The sequence below is a fragment of the Hylobates moloch genome, unplaced genomic scaffold (genome assembly GCF_009828535.3).
Source record: "Hylobates moloch isolate HMO894 unplaced genomic scaffold, HMol_V3 SCAFFOLD_9, whole genome shotgun sequence".
NCBI classification, from domain to species: domain Eukaryota; kingdom Metazoa; phylum Chordata; class Mammalia; order Primates; family Hylobatidae; genus Hylobates; species Hylobates moloch.
The window spans coordinates 79683981-79711741 of NW_026652284.1; the positions used below are offsets into that span (position 1 = coordinate 79683981).

At 35.0% G+C, this 27761-nt stretch overlaps 1 protein-coding gene across 1 annotated transcript in view; it reads left to right on the top strand.

Moving 5' to 3' along the window:
* The window catches only part of VPS13B (vacuolar protein sorting 13 homolog B), a 915321-nt gene that overhangs the window by 373702 nt on the left and 513858 nt on the right, over window positions 1-27761 (top strand). Inside the window, exons 20-21 of the mRNA XM_032760928.2 lie at window positions 6240-6349; window positions 13618-13765. Of these exons, the coding sequence (XP_032616819.1) occupies window positions 6240-6349; window positions 13618-13765 (258 nt within the window). The remainder of the gene's footprint in view (window positions 1-6239; window positions 6350-13617; window positions 13766-27761) is intronic.

Here is a 27761-nt window from a genome sequence, read left to right on the forward strand (position 1 = left end):
TTATTAACAGTATTCACATCACAGTTGCGTTGTATCTTATGATTAGCTATTCTTTCCTTTGCAACATTTGATTTTGTTGTATTTAATAATTGTGTTTTGTTATTACTAAGCTTTCTGTGTACGTGTGACTAATTCACTGTTGTAAGCCTTGAAATTCCCATCACTTTTCTCCTGAGTTAGATCTTTTGTCTTCTGAATTCAAAGTCTTCTTTCTTCGTGTAATTCACTTTTCCTTTGGTGAATGCTTTCTTTATTGTATTATATATGGTATTTATGTGATACTAGTTATAGAACAAATTACAGTACAAGGGGCTCATTTGACAGAAATTCATAGTAATTTAAATCTAATTTTAATTTTATTTATCTACGTAGGTTTTAGAAAGATCTTTTAACCCTTGAGATTGAATTATTTATTCCTGAATTTAAATAAACCTTTTAAATTCTCTAAATCTTGTTCAGTTAATTGCTTTAAAATCAAAAGGTCTTAATAAACTATTTTTCATATTGGGGGAAAATTCTCTTTCTTACATAGTACCTTTTTTGGGAGAATGAGTTGTTATAAAATAAGAATACAATGCAAATTAAATCTTACTGTATATCTCATACTACTTTATTCTTGTTAGTCTGTGGAGATGCTGTGTCTTTGCTGTAGTAGAGCTGCTAGAATTGTTTGAAAACTGGATATCATATTGGAAAAGTCCTATTTATTTCTCTTAATATAGTATTTTTATATGTTTATTCTGTGTATAAGTGATACTTGAGAAGTAGAAGAATTTAGGTCTTTATGAGAAATTTGCAATCTATGAAAGTAAGAAATATATGTTAAATTATATAGTATATATTAAATTGGATTTTCAGTTGACTTTAATTATGACCCCAATTTTGCAATCATCTTGTGTTTAGCTTTTCTGTGTCTTTCTTTTCTGACATCTGCTTGAGTGAATCATTGCTCAACAGTACACATATTGGTCCTTGGGAGGGCACATTGCTTTTGTTGTCTGAGCATGCTGCCTACGGATTTATACTGGTTCTGGGCCCATGGAAAAAAATAGAACTACATGATAGAATAGGAGTATACATGGCAAGTTTTGGTTATTTGAAGATTCTGTGGAAAGCTTTGAAAAAAGGATAAATTTCTTTTTCTCTTACTTTTTCTCCTTCATCCTTCTATCTGTCTTTTTATATATCAGTTTTCATAGGGCTTGTTATTAATACTAATTTTCCTGATTTAAATAATCTAAAACATAATAGAACAAATGTACTATTTTCAGTTATCCTGAGAACCAGCTATGGTTTATTCTGACATATACTTTTTTTAGCCCCCTGCCATCTGGCAGATACTTTTTCTTTCTTTTTTTTTTAGGTTCAGGGATACAAGTGCATGTTTATAATATAGGTAAGCTTGTGTCATGGGGATTTTTGTGCAGATTATCTCACCACCCAGGTACTAAAAAATAAACCAATGATTATTTTTTTCTGATCGTCTCCCTTCTCCCACCCTTCACTCTCCACCCTCTGATAGGCCCCAATGTCTGTTTTTCTCCTCTATGTGTCCATGTGTTCTCATCATTTAGCTGTCACTAATAAGTGAGAACATGTGGTATTTTGTTTTCTGTTCCTGCATTAGTTTGCTAAGGATAATGGCCTCTAGCTTTATCCATGTTCCTGCAAAGGACATGATCTTGTTCTTTTTTATGGCTGCATCGTATTCCATGGTGTATACATAACACATTTCCATTATCCAGTCTGCCATTGATGGGCATTTAGGTTGATTCCGTGTCTTTGCTATTGTGAATAGTGCTGCAGGGAACATACGTTTGCATGTGTCTTTATGGTAGAATCATTTATATGGTGTTGGGTATATACCTTGTAATGGGATGGCTGGGTTGAATTGCAGTTCTTTTTTTAGCTCTTTGAGGAATCACCACACTGTTTTCCACAATGGTTGAACTAATTTACACTTCCACCAACAGTGTATAAGTATTGCCTTTTCACCACAATCTTGCCAACATCTGTTATTTTTTGCCTTTTTAATAATAGCTGTTCTATCTGGTGTGAAGTCAGTGTGGCGATTCCTCAGGGATCTAGAACTAGAAATACCATTTGACCCAGCCATCCCATTACTAGGTATATACCCAAAGGACTATAAATCATTTAAAACTTATGCAAAAAAAACCTGGAGGACATGTCAAAAAATTGGACATTATGAATTAAAATAAGGTCACATATGGAAACTATCCCTAAATGGATGATGAAGGATGAAAAAAAAATATTCTAAATATCAAGGAAAAAAAAAAATTTTTCATTCTTAGGTGTGAACTGAAAAGAGAATCATGGAGACAGAACGGGAATCAACGGTCTGTTGGGTTGGTAGGAGATATACCTAATGCTAAATGACGAGTTAATGGGTGCAGCACACCAACACGGCACATGGATACATATGTAACAAACCTGCACATTGTGCACATGTACCCTAAAACCTAAAGTATAATAATAATAATAATAATAATAATAAGAAGAAGAAGAAGAAGAAGAAGAAGAAGAAGAAGAAGAATAAAAACAAGAGATGACATCTCATTGTGGTTTTGATTTGCATTTCTCTAATGATCAATGATGTTGAGCTTTTTTTTATATGCTTCTTGGCCATATGTATATCTTCTTTTGAAAAGTGTCTGTTCATGTCCTTTGCCCACTTTTAAATGGGCTTGCTTTTTTTTTTCTTGTAGATTTCTTTATGTTCGTCATAGATGCTGGATATTAGACCTTGGTCAGATGCAGAGTTTGCAAAAATTTCCTCCCATTCTGGCATTTTCTCTCATGCCATTCCCATTATGGCATCGTCATCATGAAATCTTTGCCTGTTCCTGTGTCCAGAATGATTCTCTACATTGTCTTCCAGGATTTTTATAGTTTTGGGTTTTTATTTAAGTCTTTGATCCATCTTGGGTTGATTTTTGTATATGGTCTAAGGAAGAGGTCCAGTTTCAATTATTTGCTTATGGGTAGCCAATTCCAGCACCATTTATTGCATAAGAATCCTTTTCCCCATTGCCTGTTTTTTTCAGGTTTGTTGAAGATAAGATAGTTGTACGTGTGCAGTCTTTTTTCTTGGCTGTCTATTCTGTTCCATTGGTTTATGTGTCTGTTTTTGTAAAGGTGTCATGCTGTTTTGGTTACTATAGTCTTGTAGTATAAATTGAAATTGGGTAATGTGATGCCTCCAGCTTTGTTCTGTTAGCTTAGAATTGCCTTGACTACTCAAGCTCTTTTCTCATTTCATATGAATTTTAAAATAGTTTTTTTCTAGTTCTGTGAAGAGTGTCATTGGTAGTTTGATAGGAACAGCATTGAATCTGTAAATTGCTTTGGACAGAATGGCCCTTTTAATGATATTGATTCTTCCTATCCATGAGCATGGAATATTTTTCCATTTGTTTCTGTCATCTCTTCGAGCATGTTTTATAGTTCTTATTGTAGGGATCTTTTACCTCCCTGGTTAACTGTCTTCCTAAGTATTTGATTCTTTTTTTGGCAAATGTGAATGGATTGCATTCCTGATTTGGCTGTAAACTTGACGGTTGTTAGTGTATAGGAATGCTAACGATTTTTATATGTTGAATTTGTATCCTAAGACTTCACTGAAGTTCTTTATCAGTTTAAGGACTTTTTAGGCCCAAACTATGGGATTTTCTAGATACATATTTTCATGTTGTCTGCAAAGATAGTTTGGCTTCCTCTCTTCCTATCTGAATAGGCTTTATTTCTTTCTTTTTCCTGATTGCTCTGGCCAGGACTTCCAGTACTGTGACTAATAGTGGTGGTGAGAGAGGGCATCTTGTTTTGTGCCAGTATTCAAGGGGAATGCATCAGCTTTTCCCCATTCAGTATGATGGCATATTTCCTATATGCTACAGGTATAGTTGATAACAAAATTGACAAATATCCCTTCCCTTATGTTTCATATATCCTAGTGGAGCTAATAATATTTGTATTAAAAATATATGTATAATTACAGAAACTTATTTATAGATGTATATAACCTGCTCATAAATTGAGAATTGTATACTCTGCTTTAGGTAAGTTCTATTTGAACTACTTTTCATCAGAAAGGACAAAAATAGGTTAGTTAGTTGGTTGGAATTGCAGCCTGTTACACTTCCGCTTTGTGTTTTATGTCAGAATGTTGGCCTGCATTTAATCTAGGCTGCTCTTTCTCTTTGCTTTTGAACATTAAAAGTTGTAATTTTAATGATTTTTTGAATGATTATAATACCTACTTTCAAATCATGAATCAATTTTTTAATAAATTGACACCCTAACATCACAATTAAAAGAACTAGAAAAGCAAGAGCAAACACATTCAAAAGCTAGCAGAAGGCTAGAAATAACTAAAATCAGAGCAGAACTGAAGGAAATAGAGACACAAAAAACCCTTCAAAAAATTAATGAATCCAGGAGCTGGTTTTTTGAAAAGATCAACAAAATTGATAGACCTCTAGCAAGACTAATAAAGAAGAAAAGAGAGAAGAATCAAATAGACGCAATAAAAAATGAAAAAGGGGATATCACCACCGATCCCACAGAAATACAATCTACCATCAGAGAATACTACAAACACCTCTATGCAAATAAACTAGAAAATCTAGAAGAAATGGATAAATTCCTCAACAAATACACCCTCCCAAGACTAAACCAGGAAGAAGTTGAATCTCTGAATAGGCCAATAAGAGGCTCTGAAATTGTGGCAATAATCAATAGCCTACCAATCAAAAAGAGTCCAGGACCTGATGGATTCACAGCTGAATTCTACCAGAGGTATAAGGAGGAACTGGTACCATTCCTTCTGAAACTATTCCAATCGATAGAAAAAGAGGGAATCCTCCCTAACACATTTTATGAGGCCAGCATCATCCTGATACCAAAGCCTGGCAGAGACATAACCAAAAAAGAGAATTTCAGACCACTATCCTTGATGAACATTGATGCAAAAATCCTCAATAAAATACTGGCAAACCGAATCCAGCAGCACATCAAAAAGCTTATCCACCATGATCAAGTGGGCTTCATCCCTGGGATGCAAGGCTGGTTCAACATATGCAAATCAATAAATGTAATCCAGCATATAAACAGAACCAAAGACAAAAACCACATGATTATCTCAATAGATGCAGAAAAGGCCTTTGACAAAATTCAACAACCCTTCATGCTAAAAACTCTCAATAAATTAGGTATTGATGGGACGTATCTCAAAATAATAAGAGCTATCTATGACAAACCCACAGCCAATATCATACTGAATGGGCAAAAACTGGAAGCATTCCCTTTGAAAACTGGCAGAAGACAGGGATGCCCTCTCTCACCACTCCTATTCAATTTTTTAATATAATGAAAAAGTTATTTAGGAATATTTTACCTAAAGTATTCCATTTTCAGGGCCAATATAAAAATTGTCCTTTCCCTAAAAAGTTGAGCTTATTATTATATTTTATGGACAAATGTACTTTTAATGAGATGTAATTCACTTTCCATACAGTTATTTTATATTGTGTGATTCAGTGGTTTATAGTATATTCACCAGGTTGTACAATCATTTTCTAATTTCAGAATATTTTTATCACTCTCAAACCACATAGCTCTTAGCAGTTATTTCTACTCTCCCCTCTCACAGGCCCTGGTAACCACAAATCTACTTTTTGTCTCTATGCTTTTGCCTCTTCTGGCAATTTCATATAAGTGGAATTCTAAAATATATGTTTTCTTTGTCAGGCTTATTTCACTTAATATAGTGTTTTCGAGATTCATCAATGCTGTAGCAAGTATCAGTACTTCATTTCTTTTTATGGATGAATACTTTTCCATTGTGTGGAAATACCACATTTTGTTTATTCATCAACTCATGGAAATTTATATTGATTTCACTTTTTGGCTGTTACGAATTATGCTGATATGAGCATTTGAATACAAGTTTTTGTGTGGGCATAAGTTTTTGGTGCCCACATTTCCTCAAAAGGGCATATAGTTACAGTATGACCCAGTTATGCCATAGTATTTTCCAAAGTGGGTGTACCAGTTTACATTCCTACCAGCAATGTATCAGGGTTTGCATTCCTCCACATCCTTTCCAATGCTTGTTACTGTTTGTGTATTAGGTCGTAGCTATCCTACATGGTGTAAAGTGATAAATAGCTTATTGTTTTTTATGAGGAATTATATAACAATCTAAAAATCTTGTCTTTTAGGTGCTGTACTTCTTTGCAGTATACAAGGACTAGCAGTTAATATTGACCCAATCTTATATACGTGGCTCATCTATCAGCCTCAGAAACGAGCAAGTAGACATATGCAACAGGTAAGAGATTTTTAAATAATTTTTTCTCTTAACAAATATTTTTCTTATTCATTTAGTAGAATTATATATGTCTTTTGATGGATTCTTTTTTAACCAATGTACGAGATTTCCTTTGTCTCTCAACTTTACCCCTTTCAAACAATTCCATTCCCTTATTTTTGTATGAGAAATTGCACGTCAGTATAAAGTTTCTTTGATTATTAAAGGGGCTTTCTGTACAATGGCTTACAAAACAGAAACTAGTTTAGGAGTCCTATTTCACCAGTCTTCATTGTTTCATAGCATCTACATGTCCATTCTCATGGTGTGCAATACATAAGAATTGCTCAGTAAATGAATGTTGGCTTGTTTGTTTGTTTTGTTTTGAGACACAGTTTCACTCTGCCTCCCAGGCTGAAGTGCAGTGGCGTGATCTCGGCCCACTCCCTGGTTCATGTGATTCTCTCGGGACTACCTCCCGAGTTCATGTGATTCTCATGCCTCAGCCTCCCAAGTAGCTGGGATTACAGGCATGTGCCACCATGCCTGGCTAATTTTTGTATTTTTAGTAGAGAAAGGGTTTCTCCTGTTGGCCAGGCTGGTCTTGAACTCTTGACCTCAAGTGATACACCCACCTCTGCCTCCCAAAGTGCTGGGATTGCAGGTGTGAGCCACGGCACCTGACCAGCTTTTATTTTTATCTCTACATTTCCTTGTCATATTTAGGTTTTTTCAACAAATGTGCATCGAATACCTAATCCTGGGATTGGGATGGTTGGTGCAAAAAAGGTTGGAATATGTGTTTGTTTAAAAAGGTATAAATTACAAAGTAGTAAGTAAGCAATTATAGTTTCTAGAATACTTAAACATAATTCCGACAGTTTTATTATTTTCATTTTAAAGATGAAGAAACTGATGCTTATTGAGATTCATTTACATATAGTCACACAGCTTTAAGTAAATGACAGAACTAAGAATTTTTGAGGCCAAATTCGTGCTTTATTGAATTATAATTTCCCATCAACTTAAGTATAGTTTTGCAATTCCTATTTGGAATAGTTTTGTATCCTTTTTCTGAAGTAACTTCAAGCTGGTTGATGGGAGAAGAATACAGAATTTTATAATTATGTAAGAATTAAAAAGTTTAACAAAAAAGCACTATCTAAGGAGCACCTTTTAAAGGTTTTTCTTCACTTTGTCCTAATTTTATTTGAAACTTCTGCCATACCTGTCCCCATTTTTCCTTTTAATGAGTAGTTACAGAATATAAGGCAGTATGCTATACACCATGGCCACAGAAATAAAAGTCATAGGTGAGAATATCCCTCCCTCTGAGAGTATTTAGTGCATTTGAGAATCTTAAGGGATATAGTAATGCCATTTTTAGTAATTAACTATGTATATGTATGTCCAGGATTATGTGAAAACAAGAGGAATAGTTCTCACAACCAGGGTAGTGTGTGAAAAGGAGGAATTAACAACTAAGCTGAGTATCCTAGGAGTGAGACAGACAGAGAAGGTTGTTTTAGACTGAACTATTTGAGCAAAGGCAAAGAAGATGCAAAAGCATGGCAAGAAAGAGACTTCAGTGGTTCCAGAATGGAGTCAAGTGTTCTTGTACAGACTAGGAGAAATTGGAAACCAATTTCTGAAAAAAAAATTTGAATTTGTAGTCCTAGGTATTTGAGACTTCATTTTGAAGGGTAAAGAGGAGCTGTAGGAAATTGGTATAAACAGAGCTGGATTTTAGAAAGTTTACTCTAGCAGAATATAGAGAATGGGTGATATAGAAGTTAGACTAATGGCAGTAATCAGTTGGGAAAAATTTCCATTGTAAATTCTTGATTGGTTATTCTCTAAGTAATACAGTTATTTCCACTGTACCATAGATATCCCTGAAGGTCAAGTGGAGTGTTCTAGCAGCTTAAGTAAATTAGACATTCATTTAATTGATACCAAGCATATTCAAATATTTTGATTTTTAACTTTTTAAAAAATTATAACTTTTAAAATGAATATACAATCACGTGCCTCTTAATGACAGGGATACATTCTGAGAAATGCATCATTAGGCAATTTTGTTGTTGTGCAAACATCATAGAGCGTACTTATACAAACCTAGATGGTATGGCCTGCTAGACATCTGGGCTATAACCCATCTCTGGTATAGCCTATTGCTCCTAGGGTACAAACCTGTACAGAGTATTACTGTACTGAATACCTTAGGCAGTTGTAACACAAAGGTAAGTATTTGTATGTCTAAACATAGAAAAGGTATAGTAAAAATATGCCATTATAATCTTATGGAACCACCATCGTGTATGCAGTCCATTGTTGACTAAAACATTGTTATGTGGCACAGAATTATAGGTATATTTTTCTACTTCATAAATAATGGCCTTATTTAGAAGCTAAACTACTTGCAATACCAATACTTTGGGAGGCAAGGTGGGAGAATTGCTTGAGCCCAGGAGTTCAAGACCAGCCTGGGGAACATAGCGAGACTCTGTCTTTACAGAAAATAAAAATTAGCTCTGCATAGTGGTGTAGGCCTATAGTCCCAGCTACACTGGAGGCTAAAGCAGGAGGATTGTTTGTGCCTGGGAGGTGGAGGCTGCAGTGAACAATGATCACACCACTGTACTCCAGCCTGGGCAAAAGGGCGAGACCTCATCTCTAAAAATAATAAAAATAAAAGGTAAACTAACAAATACCATAACCCCACTCATTCAGAGTTACAAATAATGTTGGAGTATATGTCTCCATAGCTAAATCTTTGCATTCATCTTTATTGACTTAGAATATATTTTTACAAGTGTAATTAGTAGCACTAGGCAAGTATTTTGCGTTTCAGAAACATATTTTAAGACTTTTGCTGTATCACCAAATTGCTTCTAAAATTGGTATACAATTTGCATTTTCTTTTTCGTTTTTCTGTTTTTTTCACACAGGGTCTTGCCCTGTTGCCCAGGCTGAAGTGCAGTGCTGTGATCATAGGTCACTGCAGCCTTAACTTCGTGGGCTCAAGTGATCCTCTTTTCTAAGCCTCCTGAGTAGCAGGGACCACAGGCACCCACCACCATGCCTGGCTAATTAAAAAAAATTTTTTTTTGTAGAGGTGGTGTCTCACTATATTGCCCCAGCTGGTCTAAAACTCCTAGGCTCAAGTGATCTACCCACCTAAGCCTCCCAAATTGCTGAGACTACAGGCATGAGCCCCATGTCCAGCCCAGTTTACATTTTGAACAGCAATTGATGGCGTTATTATTTTACTACAGTTTGGTATACTTAAAAATATACTTTTAAAAATGTTCTTAATCTACTATTTTACTCTTGATGTTCCCCCTGCCCCACCCCACCATGAAAAGTTGAGAGAATTGCATAGTTGAGCCATATGTTTCCATACCCAGGTTCAATAATTATCAAGTCATGACCACTCATCTTTAATTTTAAAATCTGTTAGGTGAATAAAAATGCTGATATACAGTATTGGTGAAAATGTAGAGAATGATTACTATTGTTGTGAGGAAAAATTTGATAAATTTGTCAGTATCTAATAAAATTGAAAATTAGCAAACTTATAACCCCAAATTTCTACTTCTTGATGTAGGTATGCTCTTAGAGTGAAATTCATATAAGTAAGGAATACTGTGTAAGACTGCTGTTGCATATTCCTTACAATAATGCAATAATTTGAAAATCTAAGTGAAAACTTGTAAGAAGGTTGATAAAGTATGAAATATTCACATGATATAACATTTATTAAAAATTATACAATAGACCTTAGTATGGATGTCTCAGAAATTATAGTTGATGCAAAAGCAATTTCCCAATGATGTATGCGTTATGAGAGTGCTTATATATATTTTTCTAAAACTGCCTTTAATGTGTGTCTGTAAGTGAATGCAGGTGTAAAAATTAAGTTGAAGGATTTGTACTAATATCATAATAATGGTTGACTCTGGGAGGAAAGGGCAGTAGGTTGGCAGTCGAAGGGGATTTTAGTTTTATCTATAATACTTTTTTTAAAAAAGCAAATATGATAAACTGTTAATAGCCGTTAATTATTGGTCATAATAGGTATGCTGTATTCTTTGTAACCCTCTAGTATTTTTTTAATTTGTTAAATTAATAATTAGTGAAAGATGGTTATGTTTTATAGGATGCAGCTATGAAAATCTTTAGGTATTTTGGGATTATGGGACATTTTTGGGTTAAAGATAGAACAGATCTGAGACTAGAGTGCAACTGAAATTTGAGGAGAGCTACAGTACCAGAAGGAAAAAGAATATAAGCAGGGTAATAGGAGGTTATTAAAAATAAATACTACTTATTTTGATGTTTTTGACCAAGGTAGCCATATTTCTAGAATAGTGGAGGAAATCACTGGTCTTACTCCTTATTTGGTATCACTTAATGCCTGACATGCAGCATCTTTACTAGCAGTCATTCAACAAATATATGTATTTTGTATACAGCTATGTACAAGGCATACAAGAGCCTTACTCTTGTGTTAGAAAGTGGTTTTGTTTGGCCTTGGCCTTTTTATTCTTGCCTGTGTGAAAATACACTCAGAGTTGACTGGGCGCAGTGGCTCACTCCCCATAATCCCAGCACTTTGGGAAGCTGAGGCAGGTGGATCATGAGGTCAGGAGTTCAAGATCAGCCTGGCCAAGATGGTGAAACCCTATGTCTAATAAAAATACAAAAATTAGCTGGGCGCGGTGGCAGGTGCCTGTAATCCCAGCTACTTGGGAGGCTGAGGCAGGAGAATTGCTTGAACCTGGAGGGCAGAGGTTGCAGTGAACCAAGATTACACCACTGCACTCCAGCCTGGGCGACAGAGTGAGACTCTGTCTCAAAAAGAAAAAAAAAAAAAATACACTCAGAGCTTTAGCTGCCCAAAGGTATTTTTTGTTTGTTGTTTAGTATTACCAGTACCATGAAAATTTATTGGATCTATAAAATTTTACATGGATTTATAAAACTTTGTGCTTTCATTAGTTGCATCTTTCAGCTATTGTGCTTGAATTTACACTGTATAGCATGTAAATTTTCTCTAGTAACTTATTATATAGTTGACTCTAGGAACAACATGAGGGCTAGGGACACCAACTCCCTGCTTGGTCAAAAACCCATGTATACCTTTTGAGTCCCCCCAAACTTAATAGCCTACTGTTGATCAGAGGCCTTAATGATAACATAAATAGTTAATTAACACATTTTTTATATTATATGTGTTATATATGGTATTCTTACAATAAAGTAAACTAGAGAAAAGAAAATGTTATTAAGAAAACCATAAGGAAGACAAAATACTATGTAGGACGAAAGTAGATCATTCTTGAAGGTCTTCGTGTTGGATAGTAGGCTGAGGAGGAGGAAGACAAGGGGTTCGTCTTGTCTCAGAAGTGGCAGAGGTGGAAGAAAATCCACATGTAAGTGAACTTATGTGGTTCAAACTTATGTTATTCAAGGGCCAAGTCTATATTAATTTTAATCCTGAACTTGGTTGTAACTTTTTAGAGTTTGGATTGTATTCCAGGAATATAAATGGACAGAAATTCAAGGGATTATGGAGTCACTAAATATTAGAGTATAAAGAGGTTTTCCAGTCCACCCCCCTCCTTACTTTTTAGATGAGGAAATTTAAATGCATCAAAACTTAACAATATGAGGAGCATTTCTCATCTAGGTCTTAAAAATGGTTTCCAATTTAGGTTTGTGTATTATCAGTTTGACTAAATACCAAATGTAAAAGCAGGCACTCTATGTTATGATGCTTTCGATAATTTATTTAATCTTTTCTCATTTTCGAATTTTTTTTTTTTTTTTTTTTTTTGAGACGGAGTCTCACTCTGTTGCCCAGGCTGTAGTGCAGTGGAGCGATCTTGGCTCACTGCAAGCTCTGCCTCCCGGGTTCAAGCCATTATCCTGCCGCAGCCTCCTGAGTAGCTGGGACTACAGGCGCCCGCCACCATGCCTGGCTAATTTTTTGTTTTTGTATTTTTGTACAGACGGCGTTTCACCATGTTAGCCAGGATGGTCTCGATCTCCTGACCTCGTGATCCGCCCGCCTCGGCCTCCCAAGTGCTGGGATTACAGGCGTGAGCCACTGTGCCCAGCCTCTAATTTCTTTTCCTTTTTTTTTTTACTCAGCGTGACTAGCAACTTGTAAAATAATATGCCCTTTTCCATGTTTCAGAACATGATTGATTTTATTACATAGTTATATAATAAACATGTTTTCATTGAAATACTTTTTTATAATGTAAATTATATTGAGTATTTTAAGTTGGGTGAGGCTTAAGTTTGGATCTATAAAACTTTGGTTGTGGTACTGAAGATAACCTTAGACTACACTGCAGCCTGACCAACCATCGCCAGATTCACCATCTGCTACAGCTGTGTTACAGTTATCATCTGTTGTTTCCAAAGCTACAATTTCCTTCTCAAACTGTGGCTAAAACCCAACATTCGATGATTATTTTCCACCCACTTCAACATTGATCTTTGATCCTATGGCAAACTTAAAACTTTTTTTGCCAATAATATGACAAAATTGTATTGGGCATCATCAGCAGTAACATCAGACTTTATTTCAGTGAATAAAGATGAAACAGCTGCTTTATTGTCCAGCTCAGCCCTCATGCATTCAATAGAGGATCATAATATTTTCCAGCTTTCTCTAACTAGGTATTCTTCTGTGCTTTCTGAATATGCTATGGATATCTTTTGTCAGACAAAATATAGAGATTTTCAGTATTCTTCAAAAAAGTTGGACTATCCATATTAACATGTACATAATCAGTTTGTAAAAGTATGTTTCTAAAAACATAAGGATTTTTTTATAAGGATCTATTTTATAAGGATAATTTTATAAGGATTTTCTGAAAACATAATTTTCAAAGTGAATTTTAATTTTAACTTGCTCTTTCCATATTATTTTAATACTTCTTACTAAAACTTACGTTTTCTGGGTACTTACAGGGTCTTTGGTTTTCACTCAGAATTTTAATTTAAAATTTAAGTGGATAAGCATTACTCTGTGTGTGCATGTGTGTGTGTGTATCTGTGTGTCTGTGTGTGTGTGTGAGAGAGAGAGAGAGAGAGAGAGAAGGAGGGTGCGGGGACAGATGAGGGAGGGAGAGATTGATTGATTTACAATAATGAAGTCTCAGCCCCAACTTGTGAAGGACTGTCCTCAGTATTGCCATGTTTAACCTTTGCTGCTTAAGAAATAGTGAAAAACTAAAAACTAAAAAGTTTTTCATTTTGGCTCTTTCCAGCAGTCTGTGGTAGCTGTTCCTCTTGTTATGCCAGTTTGTAGAAGGAAAGAGGATGAGGTGTCTATTGGAAGTGCACCCTTGACAAAGCAGCAATCATATCAGGCCTCTGAATATGCCAGCAGCCCTATAAAAACAAAAACGGTAACAGGTATGTGTCAAGTACTGTAAAGGGACTATGATTTTACTCTACTTCTAAGCTAGCAAGTTATCATCCACAATTTCATGGATGCTGGCCAAAGACATGAAACTCATCGAGTGGAGGCAAAGAACTTTATTATCCACAACATTAGCAATAATCACAGTATTAGCATTTTCTTGTGTTAGTGCCCTGAGCCTGGTTTCCATAAGGTGGCATGAAGAGGGCCAGGAATTCTGAATTTAGGGAACCTGAACCTTTTATAATGGATAGAAAGCATGACTGCCCTACTCTCCAGAGGGAGGCGCTGTGTCTCCTTTGCGAGGGTGTGAGCACACTTGCCCTTTGCACAGAAGCAGGATCGTATTTCTGTCTTCTGAGACTGTTCGCTCTACAAATATCCTTAAAAACACAGTAGGGAACCATAACAATCACTACCTCTATTTAAGAGACCCATAGAGAATTGTCTGTCAATAGTATGTTCCTTTTTTAAGTGAATTCTTGAAAATGACAATACACCTTAATCATCTTTCCTCCCCTTTCTCTCATATTCTCTGCTAGATCTTCTATGCAAATATAAAGTATAGCTATCCTTCTATAAAATAATTTTCCTTTTGTGTAATAAAAAGAATTTTACATATATAATTCATCAATATATAATTAAAAAAAGAACTTTATGATTTCATTTTGTGATTTGTTTTTTCTCCTTAACCTCTAATTTTTATGATGATTGGCCACTTTTCTTTGGGTAATTTTATATCTTTTCTTCAGCTTTATTTCTTATAACGCAGATATTCCCAACCACATTGATAAAGATTTTATAGTTTCAGTAAATCAGAACCATCTATCAAGTCTGTTATGGGCAAGACTCTGTTCTAAGTGAAATTGAGGGCAGAAATATTAAGAAGATCCCTACCCTTAAAGAATTTAAAATATAATCATATATGCAAGGAAATTCAAATTAGCTATTGTAGCATTTAAGTCATATTTAACAACCAAAATGCTAAAATAAATTTTTTTGTGATATTTTATATGTAAGTATTATTATTTTGTGCTCTATGATTTTTCCTAAACTATGACATTAATTATGTTTATTTTGTGGAATCATTAGACTTCCACCTGTCCATAGCCACAAGCCTTTTACTTTGTTGAGATTTTATCAGTTGACAAAAATGCCTGTGCCACATTTTGTATCACAAAAAGATTATATAATTTGTGTTGAGTTTTGATTATAAAATTCAATTTTCTTTCCTTTAAATGTCATGTTAAGTTTAATAGTTAGAGTTTAGGGTTTACATAAAGGTTTATAATTGAGCTGTTAATTTACCTAAAGGTTTATAAACATCACCTTTTAGTTAAGAAAATAAATGTCCATTAGTGAAAATAAATGGTAAGAATTACCTTACATGCATATAAACCACATATTTAAAATAATGGTTAAGGATAATTAATGGTGACAGAAAATGCTTATAATGTAAATGAAAATAGATGATATAGAACTGTTTAGAATATGCGATCACAGATTTTGAAATGCATCTGTATGTGCATGGAAAAGTTTATATGTAAACTCATACCAATCACATATCAATTCATAAATGATATCAGTTGATCTGATAATTATTTTGCCTTCTTTATTATACTTTATGTTTTTATAAGAAATCAATAATTGTTAGGGAAAATAAATAAAAGCTGAAATCATAATTTCTCATCATTAATTACTTTATAAAATATGAAAACATAAACAACACTTTTTTTTATTTTAAATTATTAGTATGAACTATGGTTCTTTTCTTTAGAATTAAGGATAATTGCATTTTATGTCTTTGGTGTTCCCCCACCTTTAGAACCATCAGATATCCTATAGGTATTCTTCTTATAGATAAGGACATTATTATTTCACCAAATGTATATTCTTACTCAAGCTTACATAAAAAGTAATAGGCAACCAACTAATGCTTGTGATTGCCCTGTTTGGTGACTGTGAGCAGTCACCAAAGGTAAAAGGCCTTGAATATAACATTTATTGTTTATGAATTCTATTTCTTCCCCCTTGGGTGCCCACTATTTTTAATTCTCTGGGGAACTTGGCAGTGGTACTCTCTCTTTTCTTGATAATACTCTGTGCTAAACATTTTCTTTACTTAGAATTATGTTTTGACACTTCGTTTTATTTTTAATTAAAGGATACAGTCTTTTTTAGATTAAAAATATATTTTATGATTTCTTAGAGTGTGTACATACATCTAAATGTAGTTATCAATCACTGTTTTAATTATTATTTATATTGCATCATAAATTGTAATGAGTTTGTTAAGGTATTCACAGTCTTTTGCACATCTGCCTACCTTTTTTGGTTGTTGGTTTTTGTTTGTTTTTTAACCATCTTAGCCATTTTCAGTAGCATTAGGTATAAATCAGTAGCATTAGGTATAATCACATTGTTGTAAAATACACATTTTATTTTTTAACTACATGTTACAGTGGAGAAATGTTAATGTTAATTTTATTTCTGAGTTCTTATTAAAATTATTTTCTAAATTTATATCATCACAGCCTATGGTCCAATGTTGATTTTAAGTTCATCCCCAACAAGTTATATATGGTGGTTTTGACACATGAATACCAAGACCTGCTGATACTGCACTGGGTTTGATTTTGCTTTTTAATTATTCAGTTAGAAGCAGACCTTTTCCTCTTCCAAACTCAGCCAATGTTAAGTGGCTGGCTACAGGGGGACCTGTGCTTGATGGCTCGGAATGTGTTAACAGCAGAATGCCACTATTTCAATGATATAGTCACGTAGGGCAGACTGAGCCAGAATAAAAACTTGCTGCTCCACATGAAGATAATCTATTATCACAGAATTCTAAATAATCTTCCAGAGAATCTGTATATCCTTCAAAACAACGAAACCCCTAAAAGCTATGCCATTTGTTTACCTTAGGTTTTGAAATGTTATAAACCTTAATTTGGAATTCTTGATGAAAATGTCTGTGATGGAGATGAAAATTTAACAAGCAGAATACTCCATAAATGATACTTAACAGATATAAACCATTTTATCTTACATGTTTATATATTCTCACGTCAACATAATACAGAGTTAAAATAATAGAAGCCTTTTAAATTTAAGACACCTTGACTATTGCTAAGATAAATGAAGACGTGATAATGATGTAGATTTGGTAGATAATACTAAAAATTCAAAGTATAGAACTTTAGCTTCTGGCCATGATAGAGTAACAGGATTTAGATTTATATTCCTACTATAAACAACTAACAAACTGGATAAAATATATGGGGAAAATTACCCAGTTTCTGGACACTGGACAATAGGCAGTGCAGGATTGTGATTCCTCATAGAAAGGAAACAAAGGTGAGCCCTAGGATTTCCCTAGCTTTCTGCCTCAAGGCACGTTTCAGAATACAGGGCAGAATAGGACATCTCAAACTGAGCTCAGCAGTCTTTCTGAGTTATAGAGACAGGAACTGAAGTTTAGGGAGGCAGAGATGACTAGAAATTATGGAATAAAATTCCAGAGATGGAGAAAGCTATACAGAGAAAGAGCCCCTGGGAGCAACAATAGAGTTCTTGAGAGTTTGCTGAATAGCAAGACATGAATGCGTGGCGATGAGACCTCACAGGGTTTGGCAAAGAATAACCTCGGAGCTATGATATTAATGATTCTCACCCTTACACAGGGCAGAAGGCATTGAATTTCCTACTGTCCATCATATACAATTCTCATTGGTTATTTAGGACATTCAGTAGAGACCAGAAGGGCTAGGCCTCAGTAGTGGGGCTAAACTATCTATAGAGTAAAGGCTACCCTAGACTCACCTTAAACAAGCTTGTAAATCAGCCTCTGAAGGAAACAAAATAGTGAGTAACTGTTACTGTTAAAAGGAATACAATACTGTTGTAGCCCAACATCATTAAAAGGAATACAGTAAGATGGAGACATACAACAACTTAAATATAACAGTGCCAAACATTCAATAAAAAATTACTAGAGGTGCAAAGGAGCAAGAAATACAAACAGGAGAGAAACTAGCCAATAGAAATAGGCTGGGAAATGACATAGATGATAGAATTAGCAGGTATATTAAATACCTATATGTTAAAACAGGTGTCATAACTATGTTCAGGTATTTACGAGAAGTTGGACACATTGAGGAGAGAAATGGAAAATATATAAAGAACCGAACTCAATTCTACAGATGAAAAATAAAATATCTGAAATAAAAAAAATTAGTGGAATTAGATGTACAGTAGTAGATATTGCAAGAAAAAGAAATTAATTAACTTGAAGACATAGTGATGGAAACATGTCAAAATGAAGCACAAAGAGAATAAAGGAAAATAAATGTACAGAGCCTTATCGAACTGTGGGATGATAATTAATTATGGTTGTGAAGGTAGGGCTCACTGAAAGTTCACATTTGACCAGATACTTGAAGCAGGCGAGGGAGTGAGCCATGTAGATATCTGTGGATAAATGATTTGGAGTTATCTATGTATCTATATCTATATATATATATACATATATATATCTGGGAATAAATGATATACTGTAACCCTTTCATTTTACAATTAAGACTGAGTCACAAAGAGGTCAAGCAACTTATCCAAGATTAAAAAGATATTTATTGAGACTTTTTAAAAATTGAAATTGCCAGACTATAGGAAGAGATCAAGCAACTTATCCAAGGTTAAAAAGATATTTAATGAGACTTTTTAAAAATTGAAATTGCCAGAGTATAGGCACTTAGCGATTATTTCTTTCACTCTGAATATTTCCTGCTTTTTTTCTTTCATGGCATAGGCAGTCCTGCAAATGCAAATTTTGTCATCTACTATTTCACTCTAATACTTAATATATAGCCAGCCAAGAGTGCAAAATTACATTCAAAGGAACTCTTTAATGGAAGAGTAAGGAGAAGGAGCCAATGGAGGGAGTTCAGAAGCATCATTATGAGAAGTAGGCAACAAAGCTACATGTTTATGTGTGACACAATTCTAAAGAGTTTCAAGAAGAAGGTGCATGATATGCTGTAGCCTCATCAAGAACAATGAGGCTGAAAAATAGGCTGTTAGTCTGTAGTCAGTTGGCCAGAGGACCTTTAGTTGTTAAGGAATGGATGTGAATTGAAGAAGGAGGGACAACCTATGTACACCAATCATTCAAGAAATTTGACTATATGATCATTTGGGGTATGTGTATAGCAATAGAGATGTAAAGAGACAAGGAGACAAAATTGGAGATACCACAAAAGCTGAGGATAATTTATACAGTGAGATCACAGGTAGGCAAAATATAAAACCCATGCACAGATGTGAGACTTAACGATCAGGAAAAATCATTTCTTCTTTAAGACAGAGGTAAGAAGTTAAGACTATGTATCATTGTATATTCATTTAGTTATTTTTCTTTCCACAAACAAGTATTTATATGGAACAAGTATTTTTTTTTTCTTGCGCTGTTTTAGAGAATCTAAGAGATCAAAAAATGTATAATTTTCTCAAGACAAGTCTCCTATTTTTCTCATACAGGGAACCAGTGTTTCAGGTTAACTTTGGAATGCCCTGGCTGAGAAGAGGGGCTCATTCAGATGGTTAGAGGGCCCTAAAATTTTATTTTTTTTATAAATGTCATTTGAAAATATTAAAGCATGAAGGTAGACACTATTATATAATATTCAATTGATTTTATCAGGGATAAAAGACGGTTTTAAAAAATTTTACTATTTTGGAACAGAAAAAGGTTGAAAATAAAGTAAAGTCTATGAAGTACATCTAAAGTAAAATAACTGGAAAATATAATTCAGAAAGTCATCAGAGAATTTAATGAAAATATATGTTTACTAAGTTGTTTTGTACATTGTAAGAAAAATTATTTTTATTTCTAAATCAAAATTCAAGGGAAAAAAGTATTAGCAGTCTGCAGAGCTTAAAATGATACACAAAGTTAAAATTATTTCATAAGTTGTTTCTGCTCTATTCTAGGCAATCAGCATAATTTATAATTAGACAATGTTTCTAAGATTAATTTTCTAAAGAACTTCAACAGATGCTAGATGGTGATTTGATATGTTACCCATATTGTAGATGATTGTAGCCATAGACTTAATTTCCTTAACTCTTTGATTTTTTTAATGTTTCATGTTTTATGAAGGTAATAGTTTATGAAGATGATAAATATGAAGTATCTCTGATGATAGCTATCATTTTCATAAACATGAAGCATCCCTCAGTCATCTGATGACAATCTTTTATAGCCATATCTATCAAATGCATTACTTAGTTGACATTTACCGCATATTTGAATTTTTTGCATTGCTAGTGTTCATATGAAAACTCCTGAAATGAATCATTAGCTCATAAAGAGATGTAATTACACTTTATTTAGTATGTCTCCATGTGTGCCCTGTGGAGTATTTTATCATTGGTATTTGATGATTAATTCCAACAAAGTGTTCAGTTTGTTAAGCAGACTGGGTTTATTTATTTTTATTTTTAAATGTACTACACTTTATTTAACATACGTATAATGTCCTATCTTGTTGGATCCTTTTCTTGAGAGAGTAGCAATTATTCCATATTTAATTTTTTAAAAATTCTTGGTCCTTACCTCTTTGGCTCACTTTTTATTTCTCTAGGATTGTAAAGCAGATTTATTTGTATATGGTTTCTTCTAATGTGTTCAAGTTTTGCTTTCTATTTTTACTTTGAAGGTAGAGCATAGACTTCATTAAATTTTCTCAGAAGAGAAAGCTTTAGAAGGTAAATTAATGTTGAAAAACTGCTTCTACTTCTATACCCTATTGGAGTTATTTGACTTCCATTACTGTTAGCACTACCTCACTCCCATCCCCTTTTGAACATGCTGGCCCAAACTTGGAACAAAACAACAAAAAGAGGGAAGGGGAAACAAGAACCCCCATCCCCACCGCAAAACATGGTTTCTTGATTTCCTTCAGCACAGCTGAGACAGGCTAACATTTCGTTAAAAGCATTACTGAATACTAAGGAGGAATAAATTAGGACAAATACAGAAAACATAAACTATTTAAAAATAGTTAACCTTAAAATAGTAGTCTTCAATTGTCTTTCTTAGTGCACTCCTATCAGTAATTTTTTGAGCAAGCATCCATAGTAGTTATTGATTTATACATTAAATATATGTATCACTATTTAATGTAATAAAGCGTGTAAGGTTATTTTAATTTTATTATTATTTAAATTGTACTATTCAGATAGAATTTTAATACATCAGTAATGTTTCAGTGGTTATAGTATTGCATGGTATTACTTTTTTTTTTTTTTTTGTGGCAGAGTCTCGCTCTGTCACCCAGGCTGGAGTGCGGTGTGCAATCTCAGCTCACTACAACCTCCGCCTCCTGAGTTCAAGCAATCCTCCTGCCTCAGCCTCCCAAGTAGCTGGGATTACAGGTGCCCACCATCACACCTGGCCACTTTTTGTGTTTTTTAGTAGAGACAGGGTTTCACCATGTTGGCCAGGCTGGTCTCAAACTCCTGACCTCAAGTGATCCGTCCGTCTTGGCCTCCCAAAGTGCTTGTATTACAGGTGTTAGCCATTGCACCCGGCCTGTATGGTATTACTTTTTAAATATTTGTTTAATACTTTGTTATAACAACTTATAAGTTTAATTTTTAATTAAGTTTATTCCAATTATTGGTTTTAATGTCTGACATAATTGGAAAGCTGCCTCACTGAGATACATCATATTGAAGAGATGAAAAGGGCATCATTGACTGTACTCGATACTTATTTTTCAGTCCCATCTGTTTTGCAAAGGTTTGCTGACATAAGGCTAGTAAATTTTCATCTTCCTTGTAAAATGAGTTATTTCAATTTAATGGGATAGTATTGCCTTTTTTATTCAAATAAATTAGTTTTGTCTTTAATCTATATTTTTGAGTGTGTTTTACAGGAATATTTTTAAAGTGTATATACAGATTATGAGTATTAATTTAGTTAAAATAATAAAATTTTTAAACCTGATTAACTGTGCATGGTAAATTGTAATATGCCATAATTAACTGAAAACAAATGAAGGATTGAAGAGCCCTTGGCAATTCTTTCTTGTTGTTGAGTGTTCCTGTTCCTTTGTATACTTAACATAGTGTTATCTGACATGGCCTTCTGACATGAGGAAGGACTCCAATGATAGTCTACTGTATTAAATATTAATGAACTATGGCTGGGCACAGTGGCTCACACCTGTGATCCCAGCACTTTGGGAGGCCAAGGGTGGATCACTTGAGGTCAAGAGTTTGAGACCAGCCTGGCCAACATGGTGAAACCCCATCTCTACTAAAAACACAAAAATTAGCTGGGCGTGGTGACACATGCCTGCAGTCCCAGCTACTCGGGAGGCTAAGGCAGGAGAATTGCTTGAACCCGGGAGGTGGAGGTTGCAGTGAGCCGAGATCGTGCCACTGCACTCCAACCTGGGCTACAGAGCGAGACTCCATCTCTAAATAAATAAATAAATAAATAAATAAATAAATAAATGTGTTTCTCATTTTTTAGATGAAAGTTAGTATAAGTAGATATTCTCATGTTGGCCAGGCTAGTCTCGAACCCTGGACTCAGGCCAGGAACACCCTATGGGTGTTCTTGTAGCTTTGTGCACCACATTTTTTGGAGAATACTGTTGTGTTGGAATGTTATTATCTGAAAGTTTAGCATTACCTAGAGAAAGCCTCTCATGTAAGGTTCAGATATGATTATCCTATGGCGCAGATTCACTGTGCAGTGGTTACCAACTTGTCCAGTAAGACAGAACACACTCACATGCAGTGAGTTACATGAAGCAGATTTATGACTATACTCACAGATAGGCATCAAGGGACAATAGAAGCCTAGGATTCGGTGTGATTTGTCCCCTTCATGTCCCCGAGACTCCAGAAAGGTGCTCAGGTTAAATGGTGTCTCATCTGTGCATGCTGCACTTGCACTACACCTGAGGGTCCCTGGAAGACATCCCTCTCTGGGTTTTATATTCCATGGTGATGTAACTTGCTGGCTAAAGCATCACAGTGTACTGTTTCTAGTCAGGACTGGAACAGAACTTGAGCTGTTTTGGTCAGTCCCTTCCTATCTTAAGATGTTGCGTTGTACAATTATTCTTAAGAACTACAAGTGAAAAAAGGAGGAGAACTGGGTGGTCCAAGGCCACCAGAGCACTGTCCTGCAGGTCCCAAGGAGCCAATTTAAACTAAGAAAGGTATTGGCTGAGATAGTGAAAGAAGTCTTTACTCCTGATCAGAGGAGTAAAAAAAAAAAAAAAAAAAATCAATAGCATCTTCAAATCTGCTGGCTTAGGCAGACAATCAGTGGGATAATGACCAGTGAATATACTAATAGAAGGACTGAGAGTCAGGTGAGTTAGGAAGGCAGTGAAGTTGAACAGCTCTTGAAGAAGTAAGCCTGAGAAAGGAGGGAAATAAGCCTCATGATATACTTAAAGCATTGTGGGATCTATGCAGTCTATGTAATGATGTTGCTAGGGCAGGGCACATACAACTACTAACCAATTGCCTGGCATTCCCCAAACTAATAGGTGATTTCTTTACTAGCGAATAAACATTCCTAAATTAAATTAGAAAGGACTCTTCAATTGCAAGAGACAGAAATTATATTCAAATGATTTTCAGTTTAAAAACCGGTCGTGACAGACTATTTATTGAATCCCATAACCAAAATGGTAAAGGCAAAGATGGATCTTTTCTTTAGAGTGACTTAGAACCAGAGATTCCACATTATCATGATGCCATCTTTTCATGTTGGTTTAACTTTCTCTTACTGAACACAGATTTCTTAACAGTTTTGTACATGGCTGGGGTACCTCTGAACTCACATACTTAATTCTCTATGATCAAAGAAAAACAGGTCTTATCCAGTGCCTATTGAAAATGTAATTGAAGCACTTTGGGAGGTCGAGGTGGGCAGATCACCTGAGGCCAGGAGTTTGAGACCAGCCTGGCCAACATGGTGAAACCCCATCTCTACTAAAAATACAAAAATTAGCCAGGTGTTGTGGCACATGGCTGTAGTCCCAGCTAATCAGGAGGCTGAGGCAGGAGAATCGCTCGAACCCGGGAGGCAGAGGTTGTAGTGAGCTGAGATTGTGTCACTGCACTCCAGCCTGGGTGACAGAGCAAGACTCTGTCTCAAAAAAAAAAAAAAAAAAAGTAGTTGAAGAGGATTTTGCTTGACTGTCTTAAATCATGTGCCGACATCTTGGACAGTCACTATGGTCAGGAAGGTTAGGTACTATGATTGGCCCAGTGGCAGCCCAGGTTGGGTCATGTATTCACCCCTGTGTTCTGGGGCATGAGATATAATGCCAGAAAAAATGCAAGAATAGCAGAAACATGGCTCATGAGGTTAACTCCAGCTATTCCAGTTTGTACATACTAATTTTTTATTTTACAATTAGTCACAGCAGGTTTAAAATACATTACTGTTTTGATAGGAAGATGGTAAATTGATTATGAAGGTATTAGTCACATGAACTAGGCAACAGGGGAAAAATCTGGAAGGAAAAGACATGAGATGCATAAGACAGATTGCAGACTTTACAACAGGCTTTGTTTTAGTTTTTTTTAAACATAGGGTTGATTCAACTGAGGGAAAGGAATTACGATATGTTTTTGTTTTGTGCAGCTTTGAACAGTACAGTTTTTTGCTTAGCACAATTTATTAATTTTTCAACTTCATTCGTTTCATTACAAAGATTTTTTCCCAAAGAGCTATTAATTTGAATTATCATAATATGTGATTTGAACTGTAATGTCACTTAATTTTAAAGTTCTTGGTGAACACATTGCAATGTTAATAAGTGAACGTTTTTCAAATATAGAGTTCTTTGGAAATAAGTGTAAGTTATTCTAGTTTTTACACAGACTAGCAAGAATTCAGCAAAAATTCAACCAATTTTGTTTACAGTCTTTTCACCCCCTTTTAGCAGTCAGAACAAGATTATAGTTTCCAGATGAAATTCTGAATGTCACATAGTGATGACATATATTTTCCTGGTTGGCTCAGCATGAGATGCAATTTTGTATGCCATGTCACGCTGACTTGCAGAATCCAACAGCCATTATTTCCCAAGGGGCTTTCAAGAGCGATAGTATTAAATGCAGTTTTTATTTTGATGAAAAGTCTCATGCATTATTGCAGTTCTGTGCCAAGTTTCTTAAAGCTTTGAATATTATCTAACTTTTAGAAATTTTAAAAATAGTACTACGTAAAGGTCACTTTATCTTCAAGTTATTTAAATTTATATTGCCAAATACAGTTGCCAAAAATAATGATGAGTGTAAAATATAAATCAAGAATTAGGAAGGTATAGTAGATAAACCAGTAGCTTGGGGACCAAAACACCTAAGTTTTGATCTTACCCTACCCCATGTTAAGCTAACATCACACAGTCTTGTTTTCTTCATTTATAAAATGATGATAAGTTTACCCAGCAATACCTCAAGTAAAGTAAGATATGTCAAAGTTCTTTAAAATGATAAAACACAATTCAGAAGGTGAAGATCATATTTTTGATGTTTGAATTTTAAAGGGAAAGTTGTAGACTTCAAGCATGGGGAAGCTTATTTTGACTAATAATTTCTAGCCTTGTGGTAAAATTTTATTCTTTCTTTTTTCCTTTGGATCTTAATCATCTGCAAGTTGCCTTAAATCTCAGTATATAAGTACAAATGCCTACATAATGAAATTTATTTCACACTGATGATCTGCCTTCTTTTTTAGGCTTGTCTAACTGACCTGCTTTGTTATACCAGTCTTATTTTTTTTTCTCTTTTTTAAAGATGCCTCATATCCAACTGCCTACACATCTCTACTTAGGTATTTTATGCGGTGCTCAAGCCTAGCATGTCTTGTTTCATCTGCCTTCCTAAATTTATACAACTGTATACCTTTCCCCTAACCTTCATTCACCATGATGCTCAAGGCTGAGACCTGGGATTCATCCTTAGTGTCTCCCTTTCCTGTCCATTCCACTTCCAAGTTGTATCTTGAATCTTTTTGTCTGTTCATGTGCCACAACAAATGGAGCCACGTCATTTTTTGTACAGAGTAATGTAAGCATATGCTAACTAGTCTTACTGGTGCCATTTGGTATTATATTATCCTCTGATCTCAGTTATTCATTGTCCACATGGCAGCAAGAGTCATCTTATTAAAAACTAAATTAGATCATGTCTGTCCCTGCTTAATCGCAGTAGTTGCTTCCTATTGCACTTAACCCAGACTTCTTACCATGCTCTACACAGTTGGATCTTATCTAACCTCCATCAGGTTCTCCCATGGCATCTTTGTCATTTTTCCTTACATGGATCCTGTTTCATTTTCTTATATACTTCATCCATTTTTTTTCTTTCTTTCTTTTTTTTTTTTTCCCTTGAGATGGAGTCTTGACTGTTACCCAGGCTGGAGTGTAGTGGCGTGATCTTGGCTCACTGCAACTTCCCACCTCCCAGTTTCAAGCAATTCTCCTGCCTCAGCCTCCTGAGTAGCTGGGACTACAGGCGCCCACCACCAACGCAAGTTAATTCTTATATTTTTAGTAGACACGGGGTTTCACCATATTGGCCAGGCTGGTATCGAACTCCTGACCTTGTAATCCACCCAACTCAGCCTCCCAAAGTGCTTGGATTACAGGTGTGAGCCACCGTGCCCAGCCGCTATATACTTTTCATACTGCAGGTCTTAGTTTAGATGATCAATAAAGAAACTTCTATATTCCCTAAAATAGGTCTGTACCACTCACCCAGGATTCTTTAACACCCCGTTCTGTCCTTAGAACACTTATCATGTATCCTGTTCTTGTTTTTTTTTTTTTTTTTTTTATTCTCTCCTTCTCTAGAATATATCTCAAGGGCTATATGTGACTTGCTCATTTTTGTATTCCCAGAGTCTAACAGCCATTTCTGGTATTGAGCAAATATGTATTAAATAGTTGTTACATGAATGAATTAAGCTTTTTGTTTCTCGTTATTTTTATTCAGAGATGTAAAACTCTCATTCCTTAATCTTTTAAACCCCTGTTCTTTAAATGATTTAAGTTGATGTCCTATAACTTTTCATATCTGTTCTGGTTTCTCACAGATATTTATCAAATATTCAGGAGTCAGCAGCTCATGGCACAATTTGACTTGGTGTGCATAATCTTCCAGTGTATTCCTGCTACATCAGAAATTTAGATGTATTTTAAAATGTTGAATTATTATAAGAATGGTCCAAGTACACGCAGGATTTATTTTACCTTATTTTATTTTATTTTATTATTATACTTTAGGTTTTAGGGTACATGTGCACAATGTGCAGGTTTGTTACATATGTATCCATGTGCCATGTTGGTTTGCTGCACCCATTAACTCGTCATTTAGCATTAGGTATATCTCCTAATGCTGTCCCTCCCCATCCCCCGACCCCACAACAGTCCCCGGAGTGTGATGTTCCCCTTCCTGTGTCCATGAGTTCTCATTGTTCAATTCCCACCTATGAGTGAGAACATGCGGTGTTTGGTTTTCTGTCCTTGTGATAGTTTACTGAGAATGATGTTTTCCAGTTTCATCCATGTCCCTACAAAGGACATGAACTCATCATTTTTTATGGCTGCATAGTATTCCATGGTGTGTATGTGCCACATTTCCTTAATCCAGTCTATCGTTGTTGGACATTTGGGTTGGTTCCAAGTCTTTGCTATAGTGAATAGTGCCGCAATAAACATACATGTGCATGTGTCTTTATAGCAGCATGATTTATAGTCCTTTGGGTATATACCCAATAATGAGATGGCTGGGTCAAATGGTATTTCTGGTTCTAGATCCCTGAGGAATGGCCACACTGACTTCCACAACGGTTGAACTAGTTTACAGTCCCACCAACAGTGTAAAAGTGTTCCTATTTCTCCACATCCTCTCCAGCACCTGTTGTTTCCTGACTTTTTTTTTTTTTTT